This window comes from Abramis brama (assembly GCF_963993115.1).
Source record: "Abramis brama genome assembly, chromosome: 16".
Taxonomy (NCBI): domain Eukaryota; kingdom Metazoa; phylum Chordata; class Actinopteri; order Cypriniformes; family Leuciscidae; genus Abramis; species Abramis brama.
In genome coordinates this window covers 26,101,684-26,120,424 of record NC_139978.1, presented here as the reverse complement: position 1 = coordinate 26,120,424, position 18,741 = coordinate 26,101,684, and the positions used below count along the sequence as shown (strand labels likewise).

Below are 18,741 nucleotides of genomic sequence, written 5' to 3'. Positions count from 1 at the left end.
TTACTGGTAACAAGACATTTGGCATAATCAGGACCCTCAAATATTCCCCCATTGCATTATTATACATTATATTCAACATGATGTATTGTAGTTTAATGTAGTAATGACACTAAATTTTTCTCAAACTATTCATGATACATATTGTTGCATTTTTGTATTGCGATACATTGCGATGGGATATGTTGTTACACCCCTATGAAATAGTACGGTTACATATCGCTTAACTTTTTTCTCTTCAGTGTTGTATGTTTTTAGCAAAACACATAATCAGGGACATATGGAGATAGTTCAACACAGAACGAAAACATAATAAACTTGAAAAATGTTCTGATCCACACAAATGATACAGCCTTATACATGAATTAAGGTATAGTTTATTAAAAATAATAATAAAATTGTGTCATCATTTACCCTCATGTCATTCTAAACCTGTTTCTTTTTCTGCGGAACAAAGAAGATATTTTGAAGAATGGTAAAAATACACAGAATCATTTCTCAAACTACATGAGGGTGAATAAATGACGACATAATTTTAATTTTTAGGCGAACTATTCCTTTAATCATAGTTAAAGTGGAATAATTGACTCTAAACCTTAAAATTCTTGTAACTTAAAAATGACGCGTAACAGCTACTCAACTTCACATTGTGGCCGAAATACATTTGCACATATTTTTTGATTATCCTTTAAATAAGCATGCATTTAATTTCTCTATAGTTAACCGTATAATGGAGTCCTTAAAGTGACATTTGCACAGAGACACTTGCAGAAATTGTCTTGCGTGCACATTAAAAGAGGTCTCATGGTTTTTTCCTGCAAATGACAATGTCCAATTCCCCTTATCCAAATGTGTTTTACTCCCTTTTTTAATCCATTTTATGGTTTCTTAAAAAAAGATGCATTCTTACTGTCATGCTCCAACTCTGTGGAAGGAAACACTTGTCCATGCTAGCAGATTTTTAATGAGTTTTAACTTTTAACTTTTTATGTTACCTTTTTTAGGGGGAGGCCATGGAGCAAGCCATCATAAGCCAGGCCCCACAGTTAGAAAAACTGATTGCCACCACAGCGCATGAGAAAATGCCCTGGTTCCACGGAAAGATCCCTCGGCAGGAGGGTGAGAGACTACTGTACTCAGGTTCTCAGCCGGATGGAAAGTTCCTGTGAGTGAAGAGCTTGGTTCATCAGACGTGACAGTCTAAAGTTTTCCTGCAGCATTAGAGTGGAAAGGTCATGATGACACATGGGCTGCTTTTAGATGCAAATTAGATGATGAGTATAGAGCTGGGTCTTCAGTGGTCTTGTGAGTAAATTCAATGCAGTGTGGATGATTACAATGCGGTATTTACTCATCTACATTGCCTCAAAAAGCTTCCTCTGCATCATGGCCTGCATAAACTGCTAAACTCAGAAAGATAGTTGGATTGGTCAAGATCACATATTTAGTCCTGTAACATAATTTAGGCCAATCAGCAAGCACATCGGAATGCAAATATGTGATCTCCCAGCTAGGAACGTTCGCAGGACTTTGGCTAACGCTCTGGCGAGGTTCTCTCAACATTATGAATACATTTAAACTTCCAGTAACGTTAATAGAACGCTCGATCAGGGAACATTCAAAAGTAAAGTTTCCATAGTGTTTGCAAAATGATGAAATGGAATATAACCCAGAACAAAAAGCTTTTAAAACATTTTTTTTAAAACTAGACGTTTTGAACGTGCAGGGAACATAACTTAATGGAAACTTTAGCAAAACATTCTTAGAATATGTTTTTGTTAGCTGGGCTGTGATTTCTAATTTTCTAAATCTGTTTTCTAGAGTTCGAGAGAGAGAAGAATTTGGCACCTATGCGCTGTCTGTCACTTACGGAAAAACTGTATACCATTATCAGATCTTACACGACAAATCAGGGAAATACGCAATGCCAGAAGGAACTAAATTTGACACTGTGTGGCAGGTATGCTTTACCCATCAAAGAGTCTGTCATCTCATTTTACATTTAAAAAAAATACTCTTCTATACTCTCACGGTGTCTTCTATACTCTCAATGTCTTCTATACTCTCAATGTCTTTTATACTCTCAATGTCTTCCAGAAGACAATGTCTTCTATACTCTCACAGCGTCGCCAGACGAAACGGCTTTTACAAAATTACATTTAACATTTTTCTAATTGAATTAATTTAGTTCCATTTACATTTTAAAATGCCTTTTGACATAGATGTTTATGTTTTGTACAAAAGCTAAAAGCTACGTTTTTTTATTTGTAAGCACTGTGGTGTTTGGCCAAAATGAAGACAAAGTAAATTTAAAGTTAACTTAAAGATTAATTTAATTGAAAAAAGTATTGCACAAAAAATATAATAAGAAAATATTTTAATTTATAAAATATATTGATTCTATTAATTTGTAATCTGGTCGGAAAAAACTAACTAAAACATCCAAAGGACAGTACAATAGTAATTTATGACCATGTTAAAATTTAGATATACAAAGATTTCTACATAATCACAAAACCCATAAACCTTTTTGTATTATTTTATTATTGTAGTTGTCATTCATGTTTTTTTGTTTGTTTGTTTTTTGTTTGTTTTTTCTTATAATCATATTCCTCTGGAGGGCAGCTGGTTGAATATTTAAAGATGAAGCCTGATGGTCTTGTGACTGTACTAAGAGAACCGTGTATCAACCAAAGCAATGCACCAGCAGGTATGAACTTCTATTCATCATAGAATTGTGATTTATGTAAAACATATATCTCCCAAAACTGCAAAATACTGTTAGACATATGCGTATGAACAGGTATCAGTTCTTTAGCTATAAGAAATATGTGTGAGTGAAAATAGCTAAGATTCTTTCTTCTTTTTTTTTTACTTTTAGCGCTTGTAAGTGCTCCGGTAAGTATAGCTGACAGAACACATCTATTTTTTGAACACATCTAATTATATAATGCATGTGGTAAATTGTTTCTGGGTTTCTGTTTGTGTGTTGCAGAGGAGGCCGAGAGGTAATGGATACACACCGCCCCCTATGGGTACGTTTATAGTCTTACAAAATATAAAAGTTTAAACAATCCAACAGCAGTGATAAAATCAACAAATATGCCTATAAATGTATGTCAAAAAACAGTCCAAGTCTCAGAGTCACAGAGCTGTCTTAGTGATAAATCCATAATCTTTTGGCTATTACTGCTAAACCATTTGGAATTGGACCACAGTTTTGCAACAACAAGGATAAATGGCTTAATACAGCCTAAAATATTTACTACAGAGCTGCTTGCGTTAATCATGTGTTTCCGCTGGAATTTCGATGGGTTTTTAGAATGCTGGTTTTCCATTTATGAGTAAAATAAGGTCTGTGTTAACAATGCCTAAAGAGACATTCCCACAATAATACCTCAAATGTGAATTTTTAAACCGCTGTGCGCTTAAAAAGTCTTAATTTGCCAACATGTTGCTACTTAAGAACTACAACTACTATAAGGATGTTTATGAGACTGAAAATGGTTGTAGGATGAAGCACCTTATTAGCAAAAAAAATGTCTGCAGGTTTTCTAAAAACCCAATAGAAGTTAGAGGAACTGCTGTTATCTACACTGTAAAAAAATCCTGTTAAAAAACGGTAAAAGTCTGGCAGCAGAGTTTCCAGACGGATTCTGTTAAATTACAGCAAATAACCATTTCACAAAATGACATGCAAAAAACGTAAAAATACAGAATTGATGTACAATAATGGCTTATTAAAGACAATAATGGCTTATTAAACCGTGGAAAAACAGATAAATTATGTCAAATTACATTAAAAAACATTTAACTTCCAGGTTAAACTGTAAATTTAGGGTTTTATAAAGTTATTTTATAATAATGCTGTCTATCTACAGTAATTTTCTTTTAATATAGTTTTTCTGTGTAAAATAACTATGAAGTTATGTATAAAAATGCAATAAGTACATAAATTCAAATACAAAATTTGTATATTTACAGTTTTAATTTTTATTTTTACAGATCCAGTTTCAATTTGGATCTTTGACCAATCTCTAATTAAGTACTTAATAAAATAGCAAATTTACAGTCAATTTCTGTTAAATTAACTAAATGTACATGTACAGAATACCTGCACATTTACAGTATTAGTCATTAAACAAACACTGAACATCAAGATACGTGAATGATATGAAATACAAACTTAGTATATAATTTAGAACATGTAAAAATATCCACATTACAAGGCAATTGCTGTATACCTTTTTACTCTAATATTACTTATTTTATACATTTACAATTATATTTTATCCAAAGTGACTTATCAATTAAGAGAATAGAAGCAACAAGTGCAGTGACAAGTCCCAGTTAACACGGTACACATAGCAAGGTTTTTTTTGTTTTGTTTTTTTTTTAAAACAAAGATTTAGTATTATTGGTTCAAGTGTTTATGAAAAAGATGGATCTTTAGTGGTTTCTTGAAAATGTATTGAGTTGGGCAGGTCATTCCACCAGCAGGGAACAGTCCAGGTAAAGGTCAGTGAAAGTAATTTTGTGTCTCTTTGGGAAGACGCCACCACAAGGCGCCGTTCACTTGCAGAACACAAGCTTCTGGAGGACACATAGATCTGAAGCAGTGAGTTTAGGTCTTGCTGCAGCATCTGGATCAGTTGCAGAGGTTTGACTGATGCTGGAAGAGCTGCCAAGAGAGCATTACAATAGTCCAGTCTGGATAGAACAAGAGCTTAGACGAGTTGTGTAGCTCCAATAGGAAGGGCCGGATCTTTCTGATGTTGTATAAGGCAAATCAGCAGGATCACAGCAAGGATGGTTTGACTGAAACCATAAGCAGTTCTGTCTTGGCAAGGTTGAGTTTAAGGTGAAGGTCATCCAGCAAGAATTTTCCATCAGGTAGGCTGAGATGCGAGCAGCAACCGTCAGATTCTCTGGCTGGAATGAAAGGTAGAGATATGTGTCATTAAGATAGTAGTGATAGGAAAAGCCATGTTTCTAAATGACAGAGCCTAGTTACAAAAAAACAAAAAACAATAGATGGGTGGAATCTTGTTTGCCCTGATCATCTGCTTTCCACATAACCTGAAATCATAAAAAAAAAGAACAGAATTTTAAAACTCAGTATTACATTTACACACGTCAGAAATGAATATGTTCCACACAATGCGAAACCTCAACTGACTATGATCTGGAAGCTGAGCAGGAAAGGCTAACAGTGATGTTTTGAGCTGCCATGTGATTTCTTAACGGTCTTGATAGAGTTAGCCACGTTTACGAAAATTAACCATGGTTTAACTACAAAGAAAAAAACAACAACAAAAAAACCTTGGTAGACCTATTTGTAGTAAAACTGTGGTTATTAAAATGGTAATAAATCTGCCAAAAACAAGCGGTAAAACTAAAGTAAAGCTTACTCGACAGATCAGCTAACCGTTGTGGGCGAGACTAAACAACGGAAAAGTAATGGCGGCTAATTTGAACCTGAGTCATCGCGCGCGCAAGCACACACAAAGCCCTGATTGTGTAGCAACGTGAACGCACATTTGGAAAAATAGGCCTATTCATAAAATATACATGAAATTAGGGGAGAATAAAACAATGAAATGATGATCAAAATGAGCATCTATTTGCAAGACAAGATTAAAACACTATACAATAAATAATAATTCAATACAGGCCTACTGTGTAGGCTCACTTTAACCCCCACATGCTTAATGATCTTCAAGGAAAACACATTGAATGACTGCTGATTTCTTCAGTTATACATTCTTTTCTTTGTTTTCTAATTTCACAGAAAGAATCTGTAAAATATTACTTCATATTTTATGTAAAATTACACATAACGCTGCAAAAATACAGACAATTTCCTTTTTTTAAAACGTAAAATTGATGTAAAACCAAAATACAAGCAATTACCTGTAAATTTAATAGTGGACCTTTAAATTACAGCAAATATCTGTAAAATAAGGCATTTCACTGTATGATGACAAAATGGTAAAACTTGATTACCTGTAAAAGTACACTTTTTTTAACAGTGTAGTTTAAAGCAAATTTATGATAGCATGCTAATAACATCTGCTGTGATGTTGCACAGTGCCTTTTGGATCCGATTCTTCACGTCCATCTTTGCCTATGGACCATGATGCATTCACCAGTCCTTATGATGATCCAAATGAATGCAAGAAGAAGACCCTGTTCATCAAGAGAGACAAGCTCATGGTCGACGAGGTGGAGCTTGGTTCGGGCAACTTCGGCTGTGTCAAGAAAGGTGTCTTCAAAATGGAAAGGTAAGTACCAAGGGTGAAAAGCATACAAATGTGTGACAGTTTAATTTTTATAAAATTTTACCTAAGTTGTTTCCTTCTCCTGTGTAGCAAACAGATTGATGTGGCAATTAAAGTGTTGAAGAACGAGAATGAAAAATCAGTAAGGGATGAAATGATGCGAGAGGCCCATATTATGCATCAGCTGAGTGACCCGTTCATCGTGCGCATGATTGGACTCTGTGAGGCCGAAGCGCTCATGTTGGTGATGGAGATGGCCCCCGGTGGCCCGCTCAACAAGTTTCTCTCTGGCAAGAAGTGAGTTCATCAGAATAAAACATTTATAAATTACTCTTTTATGTGTGTTATTAATATATAGTCGAATAATGTAGAAATGGTTTTCTACATAGAGTCTCTTATGTATTAAAACATATAATATATACTGTATGAATACAATTTTATTTAGTGTATGAAATTTAGATTTTTATAAATAGTGACCATAAACTATAATAAATATAATAAAAAGTTCATTTATTTGTATTTTTATATTGATATTTTTATTTATAGTTTGATATTTATATGTAATTTTATATTATGTAAATGTCATATACAGTATATACTTCATATATATGTATTAGATTATATATTATTGTATATATAATTATTAGATTATATATTATTGTATGTTTTATTTTTTATATAATTTCATTTCTATTTTCATATTTGAAAAAACTTGTGATAGAATTGATTTAGTAGTGATATGTGCTCCGCTTAGTGTTAAAGTGGGAAAGCTCTAATCTGAATTATATAAGCAAATAACCAATCATATATTATTATATATCAATTATATATTAACAATTATTATATATTACGAATATATAATTTATTTCAAATATATATATATATATATATATATTTGAAATAAATATATTTATCTGAGATAGAAGTGATTTAGTGATTCCTGATCCACTTCACTTTGTGTTAAAGTGTGAATGCTCTAATCTGAATTATGGTAGCAAATAGCCATCCAGTAAGTCATAAATTAAAACCTTGTTCTGACTAAATCAGAAAATACCCAAGGTGCTCAATAACATCAGTTTACACTGATACTCTTTTTGTTCCTTTCAGGGACCAGATCACTACGGAAAACATTGTGATGTTAATGCATCAGGTCTCAATGGGGATGAAGTATTTAGAAGGAAGGAACTTTGTGCACAGAGACCTGGCTGCACGTAATGTACTACTGGTCAACCAGCAATATGCCAAAATCAGTGACTTCGGCCTCTCAAAGGCACTGGGTGCAGATGACAACTATTACAAGGTGGGCTGTTCTCAGATGTTCTGCGGGAGAAACACAATTACATTTTAATTATAGTAAATTGTGTTTCTATATAACACTTTGTAAACACTGTTTTAGGTACTTATTATGGTCTTGGAGAAATTTAATCTTTTCTAAACATTTGTAAATCTTCTATATTGTACTGTCAATATACTAACAATGGGACCAGTTCCTTGTTCCTGTTGCATGACTAGTCACATGACCATCAATAGCCCATTACAGAAATATAGGCCCGGTTTCACAGACAGGATTTAGATTAAGCCAGGATTAGGCCTTAGTTCAATTAGGACATTTAAGTAGCTTTTAGAAATGTGCCTTAGAACAAAACATTACTGGTGTGCATCTTCAGACAAAACAATGGCACTGACATATTTAAAGATATGTCAGTGCAAGTTGCTTTCAGTTAAATCATGCATTTTAGTCTGGGACTAGACTTAAGCCTTGTCTGTAAAACCGGGGGGATAATGTCTAACAAGTTGGATGCTACCTATGATGGTGCAGGTCCAAGGTTAAAAGAATAGTCATTCAAAGTATGATTTTGTATGTGTATAGGCCCGTACAGGTGGAAAATGGCCTCTGAAGTGGTATGCGCCAGAGTGCATTCATTTTCACAAGTTTTCCAGCAAAAGTGATGTTTGGAGCTTTGGCATTACGATGTGGGAGGCCTTCTCCTTTGGAGGGAAGCCTTATAAGGTAAATATTTACACTGTCACATTACTTACAACCAACTTAAATGAGTTGCTCATGTGACTTTTCATCCATTTATTTTCCCCATGAAGAAAATGAAAGGCCCAGAAGTAATGAGTTTTCTTGAAAGTGGTAGCCGTATGGATTGCCCAGCTGGATGTCCTGAGACCATGTATGAACTGATGAAAGAATGCTGGACATACAAGTAAGTATAATCTAATGCCATCAAGTTTCTTACATTAGCTATGTTTCCATCCAAAGTTGTGACAAAACTTGTGCGCAAAATTAGAATATCGCATAAAACATTTGCAGATAAAGAAGCGTTTCCATCTCATGTGTTCAAGAGAACAAAATCATCACTTCCAGGGAAATTGGCACAAAATATCTGTAACAAAAAAGGAAGTGCTGCAATCGGGGGAAGCCACTGTGGCTCTATTTTTCTACATCATAAATGACTTGCGTCTCAGAGTGCGCAGACGAAACGCAATATACCCTTTCATGTTATCCTGCGTTCGGATGCCTGGTGTTTGGGAACGCAATCATGTGAGACACTTCTGGCAGGTCATTATGCTAAATTATTCTGATGAAAGACTTTGGCTCAGGCATTTCAGAATGCTGAAGCCAACATTTGAGATGCTGTGCAATGAAATTGATTCACTTGTTAGACTTGTTATCCAGTTACATCCACTGTTGAGGCAAAGTCACGTGTGATTTATTTATTTATTTATTATCTTTGCACATTGAGGGATTTATTTGGGAAATGTGTTTCCATCATAGTTTATGCGCATGTATTATCGAAATTTGTTTTTATCTGTCTCAATTGAGTGCATACGTTTTTTATGCAGATTTTTTAGAATTTATGCGCATCTTGGCGTTCCCATACAGCGTTTTTTTTTTTTATATATGATATCGCAAAATGCACATAAAAATAGGTGGGTGGAAACAGCTATTGACATTATAAACTACTAGTCATACTTGTCTGTTTGCTTGTGTGTGGATGAGGGACTGAAGCAAATATGAATAACTTCTGAATGACGTCTGACTTTTGTCTTCTGCAGGCATGAAGAACGACCAGGCTTTGTCAAAGTGGAGGAGAAGATGAGAACTTTCTATTACTCCATTTCCAAAAAGATACCGGATTACATGAAAACAGAGAATGGAAAGCCTCCTAAGTGATCAGAGGGGCAAATGGAAACATTTCAAGCCAGGACAGAATGAAAACATTGGAAAAACTGTTTTAAAATATGTTACTGTAATATTATGTCTATCAAACTATCTGACTGAGCAATGCAAGTCATCTTTTTTTAATTATTAGCTTGTCACTATCAGTGCTCATAGTACTTTCAGCCAGTACCTATTTACTATTTAAATATGATATATAATAGTTGGTTATCAAAATAAATACTTTTTCCCTGCAAAAGTGTTTGTTAATGAAATCAGATGGATGTATTTTCTCCATACATTAACACTTTCAAGATGAAAGTAGGCTACATATTTACTCAAACTTTATGGTCTTGTTCTCTTTGTTAAATATTCTGTGATTGTATGTTTCCTGCCATTCCTTTTGTTTAACAATATATTCTCAAACTTTGTTCTCAAGTTCTCAAACTTTTGTATTTTAATTCATTTTGTAACAGTTCTTGAGTTTTCAAACTTGCAATAAACTGCACATGCCTCATTACTTCTCCCTGACACCTTTGTTTATAAATAATTTACTTGGTAACACTTTATTTTACAGAGTCCTTGTTAAATGTACTTGTACTTAACATAGTTATAACTTACATGAAACTAGCTCTCAACCAAACACTAATCCTACCCTAACCCTAATTAATACTCAGTACTTAAATATAATTACACTGTAACAATGAGAGTGTTAAAATAAAGTTTAACCATTTAGTTTAATGTGAATTTAACAGGCTGCTTTTTAACTTTTAAGCTATAAATATCTCCAATACATGAAATGTTTTGATGTTAGTGTGTAACCATAGTGAATTCAATACACTTCCTTCATGTTCAGTGGCAGACAGAAGAGGCTCTACTGATGTTTCAATAGAGGAAGTGTACTTTGCTCAGCAGGGAGGGGCTTGTGGTTTCTTTAGAAAGTGTGGACTTAATAATTGTTACAGTGCGAAGGCCACGTTCCTTTTAACTCTATAACAATTGCAAATACAATGTGATTACAATAACGAAGAACGTTCTTGAAAAACGAACAAAATAGAGGGCGGTGTAAAAAGGCGCTTCACATCAAAGCGGAACAAGAAAGGCGCTTGCTCGCGGTAAGTTTGCTTCAACTTCACTGTACGCTTCGAAAACATTCGCTTTACAAAATCGTTTTTTAAATACGGTTTGAGTATTTAATTCGAGCTTTTTACAAAGGTTATTTTGTTATCGCACCTATGTGTTTCCATGAAAGTTAAATTTGTGTGATTATCAGTTCTGGTCACGCCATTAAAAACGACATCGTCACACGGAATTAGCGTGTAGACAGACGAGAGTCTCGCGCAACATGTTGTTTCGCTTTTTGTGTATGTTACTGGGGTCCATTCATTAAGAAACATGTACAAATTCACATGTTTACAATATTTAAGTTGTAAGCGTGTGTGTATGTGTGTCATTAATTAACATACTGTAGATATTAGCCTATAGAAAATGCTGGAATCCCCCTGCCCTGGCCAATAAATGCCACCCATGGTGCCCTACAGGAAATTACTCAGAAATTCCCATAATATTCTAAATTTAATGCCTGTGTATACAACCTGTTCAGTGACCAACATTTCTTTAACATGCAGATATGAAATATTGTATTGTTTGTTCATCATGTTAATCTGAGAAAATCTGTTCTCTGTTTCTCACTACATTTTACCACTTGATGCTGATGGAAGAACAGCAAATTGGAATTAATCCTTGAGTTTGAGAAAAGAATCATGTAAGAAATGCATGAAAGAATGCAAGTATAAAAATGTTGATTCAAAGACTTAAGTTATTTCAGTGTCAGAGCCGAAAGAAAATCACAAGTACTCTTAGAGGAGGTCTTGAAAAAGTCATGAAAATTAAGAAAATCCTCTTGATATATATATATATATATATATATATATATATATATATATATATATATTAAATTGTTTAGCGCTAAATAATATAAACATAACATATTGACTAGAAACTGCTCTTTATGTGTGCAATGTTATGAAATGTTGTTCTCATCATAAAATGAAATCATTATCCAAAAGGTCTGGGAACCCGGGAGCGGACAAAGTTTGACCTAGTTTTATTTTCTCTCCTTTTTCGCATTCAGCATCCGTCCCCCCTCAGAGTACAATCGCTGATTACCGAGAAGCCTCCACACAATATTGTCATTGTTTATCCATCCTTTAATTTGTCATTTCAGGCACCCCTGCTATCAAAAGGCTCATTTTAAACGCATTACACAACAATCCCATCCTCCGGCAACCATGTCCATGGCCCTAAAACAAGTCTTCAACAAGGACAGGACATTCCGGCCCAAGCGCAAGTTTGAGCCTGGAACGCAGCGTTTTGAGTTGCACAAGAAAGCACAGGCGTCTCTTAATGCTGGTCTGGACCTGAAGCAAGCGGTGCAGCTGCCGCATGGCGAAGACCTCAACGATTGGGTGGCCGTTCACGTGGTAGACTTCTTTAACCGCATCAACCTCATCTACGGCACAATCAATGACTCCTGCACAGACCAGACCTGCCCCATTATGTCCGGCGGGCCAAAGTACGAGTACCGCTGGCAGGACGAACAGAAGTACAAGAAGCCCACCGCTCTCCCAGCACCCAAATACATGAGCCTGCTAATGGACTGGATTGAAGTCCAGATCAACAATGAACATATCTTCCCCACTAATGTTGGTAAGGACCACATGATCCAAAACACTTTGTTGTTGACCAACATTTCCTTAATTTGTTGGATGCGTTTAGTTTTTAATCAAGTTAAAACTCCAAAGTATACTTCAGTTTTTACGAATTGAAATACCGGAGACTGCAACAACAACATATATATATAAGTTACAAGATAGTCGCAACTTTAGTTTGAAAGAATACAAAGACATTTTTATCTGTCATAACTTCTGGAGAAAAATAGCGCAGACACTGGACAAAGATGAAACTTTCTAGAGCGCATGTGCTGACCGCCTGCATTCGCGCACACTATCAAACGGAGTATACTTTGAAAGGCTACATGTTCGACTGTACGCATGCGCGTAAAAAAGCGGAAGTGTTCTTTGGGCTTAAAAGTGTTACCAAACAGTCTTTATTAAACTAACACTCAGGAGATCACAGGAGTTAAATGTTAACACAGCCACACAACATTGACAATATTGGACACTGAACAGAAAGAACTCAAGGCTTAGGGACTGTTTACACGACACCGTTTTCAAACTGTGAAAACTTAAACTTAAAAACTGAAAACTTTTTCTGCGTTTTGGCTGTTCATTTACACAACAATGGCTTTTTGTGGGCATGAAAATGCAAACCTTTAAAAACGGGTTTCAAAGTGCAAGTTTTTGAAAAAGATACCGTTATCTTCTCCGTGTTAACTACAAAAACGAATTCGTGAAAATGGTGATGTCATGCGCATGCATATTACATGTTCAGTCTATAGGCATGTAGTGTTTCTTTACAAAGTGACTGCCAACTACTGGCCTGGCATGAATAATACAGTGTTTTCGTGGATCCGTGTGAGCAGGAATCGTTTTCACAACATTGGTGTATGTATGCAAAAAAAAACGCAAAGGAAAAACATTTCTGTTTTAGTACATCATTGTCGTGTAAACGTAACTTAAGATTGCTGACAGTTTCCATTAAGTCTACTGGTAACTTACGGTTTTCTTCATTGTAGATTGAATATCAATATTGCTAGATTACTAACATTAAGGTTTGGGGTTCGAGTTAGTTTGCTAAGAAGGAGTGAATTAATTCATTATTAGTCCAAAATGTATTTTGACACCGAAGTCACACTTTAAAATGTATGAGATGCATTGCTCATATAGCAAAGTATGAAACAAAATGGTATCTGCAAACAAATTATCCAGGACATTTTCTTAGAACGTTTTGGAGTCATTTTTACACTTGTAACCAACTGACAATTTTAGTAAATATACAATATGAAATCAGTTCAGAAGTTTGACACCCAGAAAGTGTCTTTTGTTAGTATGTCAATTGTTTTATAATTTAAAACTGTATTTTGTGAAATATTTTGCTTGAAACATTGCTCATTATTCTTTAAAATAAATGCCACTTGATTTGACATTTTGCAACGCAATAACATTCAAACTTTGTAAAATGTAGCTTAAATGCCCAAAATACTGTACCTTTTGAGGTTTATATATATATATATAATTTATTTATTTTTTGTCCTCTAAACCTTTGTAGGTCATCAGAGTGAGCTATGCAGAAGATAATTGTAGTATGGCACGGATGTCTCAAAATGGCTATAATATAGGTCATCATACAAGTATAACATGTTGACTATTTGAAGCAGCATTTAAGACATGAATAAACTATGAATCAAGATGTAGTTTGTCAAACATGCAGAAACCTTCGGGATGGTCAAGTGCAGTGTTTGACCTCCCTGGCTTTGTCTCATTATCTCCAACCTGCCATCTGACATCTGTGATGCCTTTCAAATGGGGTTATACAATTTACAGTGGGATATAAATAGACTAAGTCTGCATATGGAACAGATTCTTAGAATGCAATGAGACGGTTGCAAAATCAGCTATGTATAAGGACATGGTTGTCTGCATACAGCCCAGATCGCAGGACTCTATTAATAAATAGCGCTGTGGAAATATGATTCTGCAATTTATAATCCATCATATCACGTGTCCCAGATAAGAAACTTATAATGTGAGGACGTGCAGATGAGAAAATAAAGTTTTAAAGTGAAAATGAAAATGAAAATGAGTTTTCTCTCATTCAAAGATACGAGACACTTGTCTCCTCTGATGATATCAGCAGACTCGATGGCATTTTTAGCTTTAAGTTCTGGGTACACAAAAAGTATGTAATGCAACATAATGATGTTAAAATAATGATACTGCCATCTTTCTAAAGTCATTTTTGTCATTAAATTGTTAAAAATCAAAAAAAGATTCCTCAATAAATATTCATCCATGACATTTAATATTTTGGCTTTCATCACTATTCATGTTTGTCTTTCTTCAGAAAAAAAGAAATAATGTGATCCAGGGAAGTTTCCGAAATTTGATTGATTTGACACGCAATGACCCAATACTAATTTCTTTCATAAAAAATAAAAAATTGTACTGACCCGAAACTTTTGATCTGTCGTGTGTATAATTTTGTATGCTACCACTGTATTTGAAAAGTATTAACACTGTTAACAATGTTTAGTTTTAGAAATTCTCTCTTTGTGGTTTATTTTCATTTTCGTGTTGTTGTTTTTTTAGGTACACCATTTCCTAAGACCTTCATGCAGGTAGCGAAGAAGATCTTGTCTCGTTTGTTCCGGGTATTCGTCCATGTCTACATCCACCACTTTGACCGCGTGAGCCAGATGGGAGCAGAGGCCCACGTGAACACCTGTTACAAACATTTCTATAACTTTGTTACTGAATTCAACCTCATAGACCACAAAGAGCTGGAACCTCTGGTAAGCATATGTGTTAAAGAGAACAACAGTCAAAAAGCGCATTTTTTTTATCTGCAGCAAAATGCATATATTATATTATATTCATTTTATATTATATCTGCATTAAATTGCTATAGGAAAACATTACATAAAATTGTATCTGCAGTAAAATGCTACAGGAAAACATTATTATATTACATCATATTATATATTTTTATCTGCAATAAATTGCTATAGGAAAACATTTTATCTGCAGTAAAATGCTACAGGAAGACATTTACTATATCATATTATTTAATATTATATGCCTGTGTATGTGTGGGTTTATAAACATGTCAAAGTGAGTTTCCATAACCTCTTGAGAGCAGAAAGCGAGAAACAAAGAACGACAGATACAGAAACAAGCGCTAATGCTTCATCTCATGATTAGTAGATAACAAGCCCATTTTGTAATGGCTTTGCTAATTGGTAGGGGCACACTAGGACAGAATGAGTCAGCAGGTTTGATATTCCAGCCTCTATCATTTTTTCATCACAGGCAGAAAACCCCTTCGTTCTATAGCTGCAACAGCTCATTCTCTCAGTTGTCACAGCTGAATTGGTGATGTGGGATCAGGTGACACCCACAGGTCCTATTACTGACATCAGGAGCTCAGTCACTTTGCATTTCCAAAGTTTTTGCATCTGTATATATAAACAAGGAAAGATTCACAATAAAAACATAACATTTATATGTATAAATAAATAAGAAAGTAAATGTCATGATAATTGAATATCAGAGGCAGGTTCTTTTTATTAGACAAAGCTTTTTGAATGCAGATATGTGGTAGGTGCCTGAACATATGTGATGCTTGAAACTTGTGGTTTTGTGATGGTTTATGTCATGCTAATGCAGTGCTATTTCCCCAAACAGAAGGAAATGACGTCACGGATGTGCCACTGAAAAGAGAGCGGACCTTTACATTCCAGTCAGATCAGGACCACGCAAATTTACAATTTTAAAGCAGACAAACTTTCAAAGACTTTATTTTTTATACACTTTTAAAGTACTGTAATAATCTATTTAGAGAGAGACATGTACATCTCTCTGTATTCTCATGTTTAGGCATATGGAGAGTATTTTTTATTAGAAATCAGTATTATCAGATATTTTTGTTTTTCCAAATTTGTTCTGAATCATTCCTTTTGTTCTGTTGAACTGTTATAATCTTTAACATGCAGATTATATTTGACTATTTATGTATGTGGTTGAGATATTAAACCCACTTCCTCTTGTCTGTGTATGTCATTGTTCTGTTCTTGGTTTTTGGTCATGTTCTCATCGCTAATTCTTACTAAAAACTTGATGAAATAGTATGACTTAATGTTTGACTACTACAACAAAAATGATATATATATATTTTTAGTACATAATCCCTGCCATTTTATTTCACCACCTGCTATGTGTGGATCTTTTTTAAATAATTTCTCTGTGTCTGACTTAAATGAAAGATAATCCTGTTTCTCCAGCTCACTGTCTTTTCTGATGGTTTTGTCTCAGTCTCATTTACTAAGCCTTCTAATAATCTTCACAATCAAATCCATTAAATGAGATGGCAGTTAAAGGCAGACAGAAATAATTGTGCTTTTAGGCTGCTGCTCCATGTACGTGCAGGGCAACACACATTTGTTTCTGTCCACTAGATGGCAATGAAGGCACATCACAACATGAGACCTAGATGATGAAATGTTGTATCGGTCTATGGTTAGATCACTGACTAGGTCCACAATTTGGTTATGCAACTGGTTTTCATTATTAAACAATGCTCTTTTATAATTGTGCTTTCTTTAGCGTTTTAACTATGACTAATCAGCGAAGTATTAAGTATTTTAGTTTTATAGAGTATTTTAGTTTCATAGAGTATTACGTTTATAGAGGTATTTGTTCTGAGTAGCCTACATGCTGAATAAGTGCTGAGTTGCACGTTTAGGAGAAATAATTTCAGGCTCAGTTTGTTTGGATGATGAAATCATTAACTGTAATCGCGCTCCACTCCACCCTTGCCTTAAACACCACCTCTTTCGCAATCTTTCTTCCGTCTGCCAGAAGAAGCCAGATTTTTCCAGTAGTCTCTGCATTATAATGAGTAGGCGTGTCTTAGTGTCATCCAACACTGACGTTGAACGGTGTGGCAACAAGGTCATGTTTGTTATGCTCCCATTTTCAAAGCCAAGTTAATAAACCCATTCAGAAAGCTTAAAGGGTTTACTTTGCCATGGTCTTTTTTATAGGTATAATAAGCGTTTTCATGCACAGTTGCACACAGTTACTAAATGTAGCTGCCAACTATTCTACAGAAAAACAACTACTGAAAGCTATTGTTTCGACAAAGTGTGTAGGCCTACACTAAAATATATTGCTGCTAATTCGTTTTTTAACTATAAATATAAAAAAATAAGCTGTGTAATTTTATATAATACATGTTTATTAGTATTTTATTTTTTTAGAACAGCACCATTTTAGGTTTTCTATGCCCTGTACACTGTGGTACCACGGTGATTTTAGATGGAGATACCATGGTACTTTGATATATCTTTATGTAATGCCGTGACTAAATACCATACATTAAATAATGTCAAAAAAGGAATCGATGCGTGAGTGAACTGTCCTAATGATCCCAAGCATTTCCGTTTGGCTGATTCAAAAGAGATTCATTCTCGATACGGACATCCCTCTGTAAAACAATGTATGAGTTGCATCAGGCTAAGCATACGTCTGCTGCTCCGTTGCAGTGATAAACAGATCCGCACAATGACAGGCGTTTTCTTTCGTTTTCAGCAACAACACAAAAACTCCTGGCCGTGTGTTACGTGTTATTATCTCCAGTAGGGGTTCAGCGAAAAAATCGGAATGTACCAGAAGAACTAGAGTGACGTGTAAAAGGGGGAAATGACACGTCAATGGGCGGAGTTTTGACCCTATGTTCCTAGAGTGCTGATACGTGCAGGACGAGATAATAACGCGCGCGTGCGCTGCAATCACGCATTGGCACTTTCAAGCTGATTCAATGCAGGGAAATGTTGCATTATAGTATATTATATAGGTTGTATAGTATATCCTGGTATTCTAATATGCTATTTTATACTGTTAACTAGACTACTGTAACCCAAGGACTCTTCATACACTAAAATAAATATCTGAATAAATGCATACAGTTATAATGTTGTAGAAAAATGTAGTTTATGGTCAAAACATCAGTATGCACAGCGAAAATATCCTTAGATATTACTACATGTAGGCTACTACATGTTTTAAATTATAAAGAATTGGGATATGATTCATAGTGAATACATAAAGAATATTTCAATGGAATTGAGTTTTGAGGGGTTTTTTTTTTAAACCCATGCATTTACATCATTTTTATGTTCTTTTGGAAACTCCAACTTCTTTTGTATCCAACAATATTTTCTGGGATGGACAAAATTCTTTATTTAGGAGGAAAGAGGAAGTCTGTGTTTTCCCCCACTGTGTTTTCTGTGCTTTGTGTCTTGCACACTCATCTGTCTTTCTTTCACTCGTCTGTCTATCCTTCTTCAAACTCACAAACACCTCTCTTTCTCACTTTCTCCACCAAAGAGGGCCCTACTCACTTTTCCTCCTCATAAAAATGACACATGATCCTGCACTGTACATTCTGTACATCTCTCATACAGAATAAGCAGACAATACACTTCCTAACTCACCCATAAAACCTCACCAATCAGATTCCACCCTCACAAACACTCTTTGAGCTGTACATGTGTGTGCTGCTGTTATTGACTCTGTTATGCATTCCCACCCAATGGAGAGTTAGAATACCATTTGG

The 18,741-nt window shown here is 34.9% G+C and overlaps 2 protein-coding genes across 3 annotated transcripts in view; both read left to right on the top strand.

The window, feature by feature from the left end:
- zap70 (zeta chain of T cell receptor associated protein kinase 70) overlaps window positions 1-9,961 on the top strand; it is a 14,614-nt gene extending 4,653 nt beyond the window's left edge. For both annotated transcript variants that reach the window (XM_084087533.1, XM_084087534.1), the window contains 11 exons: window positions 1,002-1,162; window positions 1,819-1,957; window positions 2,623-2,707; window positions 2,879-2,895; window positions 2,993-3,032; window positions 6,089-6,281; window positions 6,369-6,575; window positions 7,386-7,578; window positions 8,149-8,289; window positions 8,376-8,488; window positions 9,342-9,961. In XM_084087533.1, coding sequence (XP_083943659.1) covers window positions 1,002-1,162; window positions 1,819-1,957; window positions 2,623-2,707; window positions 2,879-2,895; window positions 2,993-3,032; window positions 6,089-6,281; window positions 6,369-6,575; window positions 7,386-7,578; window positions 8,149-8,289; window positions 8,376-8,488; window positions 9,342-9,459 — 1,407 coding nt within the window. In that variant the 3' untranslated portion in view covers window positions 9,460-9,961. The remainder of the gene's footprint in view (window positions 1-1,001; window positions 1,163-1,818; window positions 1,958-2,622; window positions 2,708-2,878; window positions 2,896-2,992; window positions 3,033-6,088; window positions 6,282-6,368; window positions 6,576-7,385; window positions 7,579-8,148; window positions 8,290-8,375; window positions 8,489-9,341) is intronic.
- A 343-nt stretch (window positions 9,962-10,304) lies between these two features.
- Window positions 10,305-16,179, top strand: mob3a (MOB kinase activator 3A). The gene is made up of 4 exons (XM_084087560.1): window positions 10,305-10,559; window positions 11,672-12,153; window positions 14,715-14,917; window positions 15,810-16,179. The coding sequence occupies exons 2-4, from the start codon at window positions 11,736-11,738 to the stop codon at window positions 15,837-15,839; spliced, it is 651 nt and encodes a 216-aa protein (XP_083943686.1). The 5' UTR covers window positions 10,305-10,559; window positions 11,672-11,735; the 3' UTR covers window positions 15,840-16,179.
- The last annotated feature ends 2,562 nt before the right edge of the window (window positions 16,180-18,741 follow it).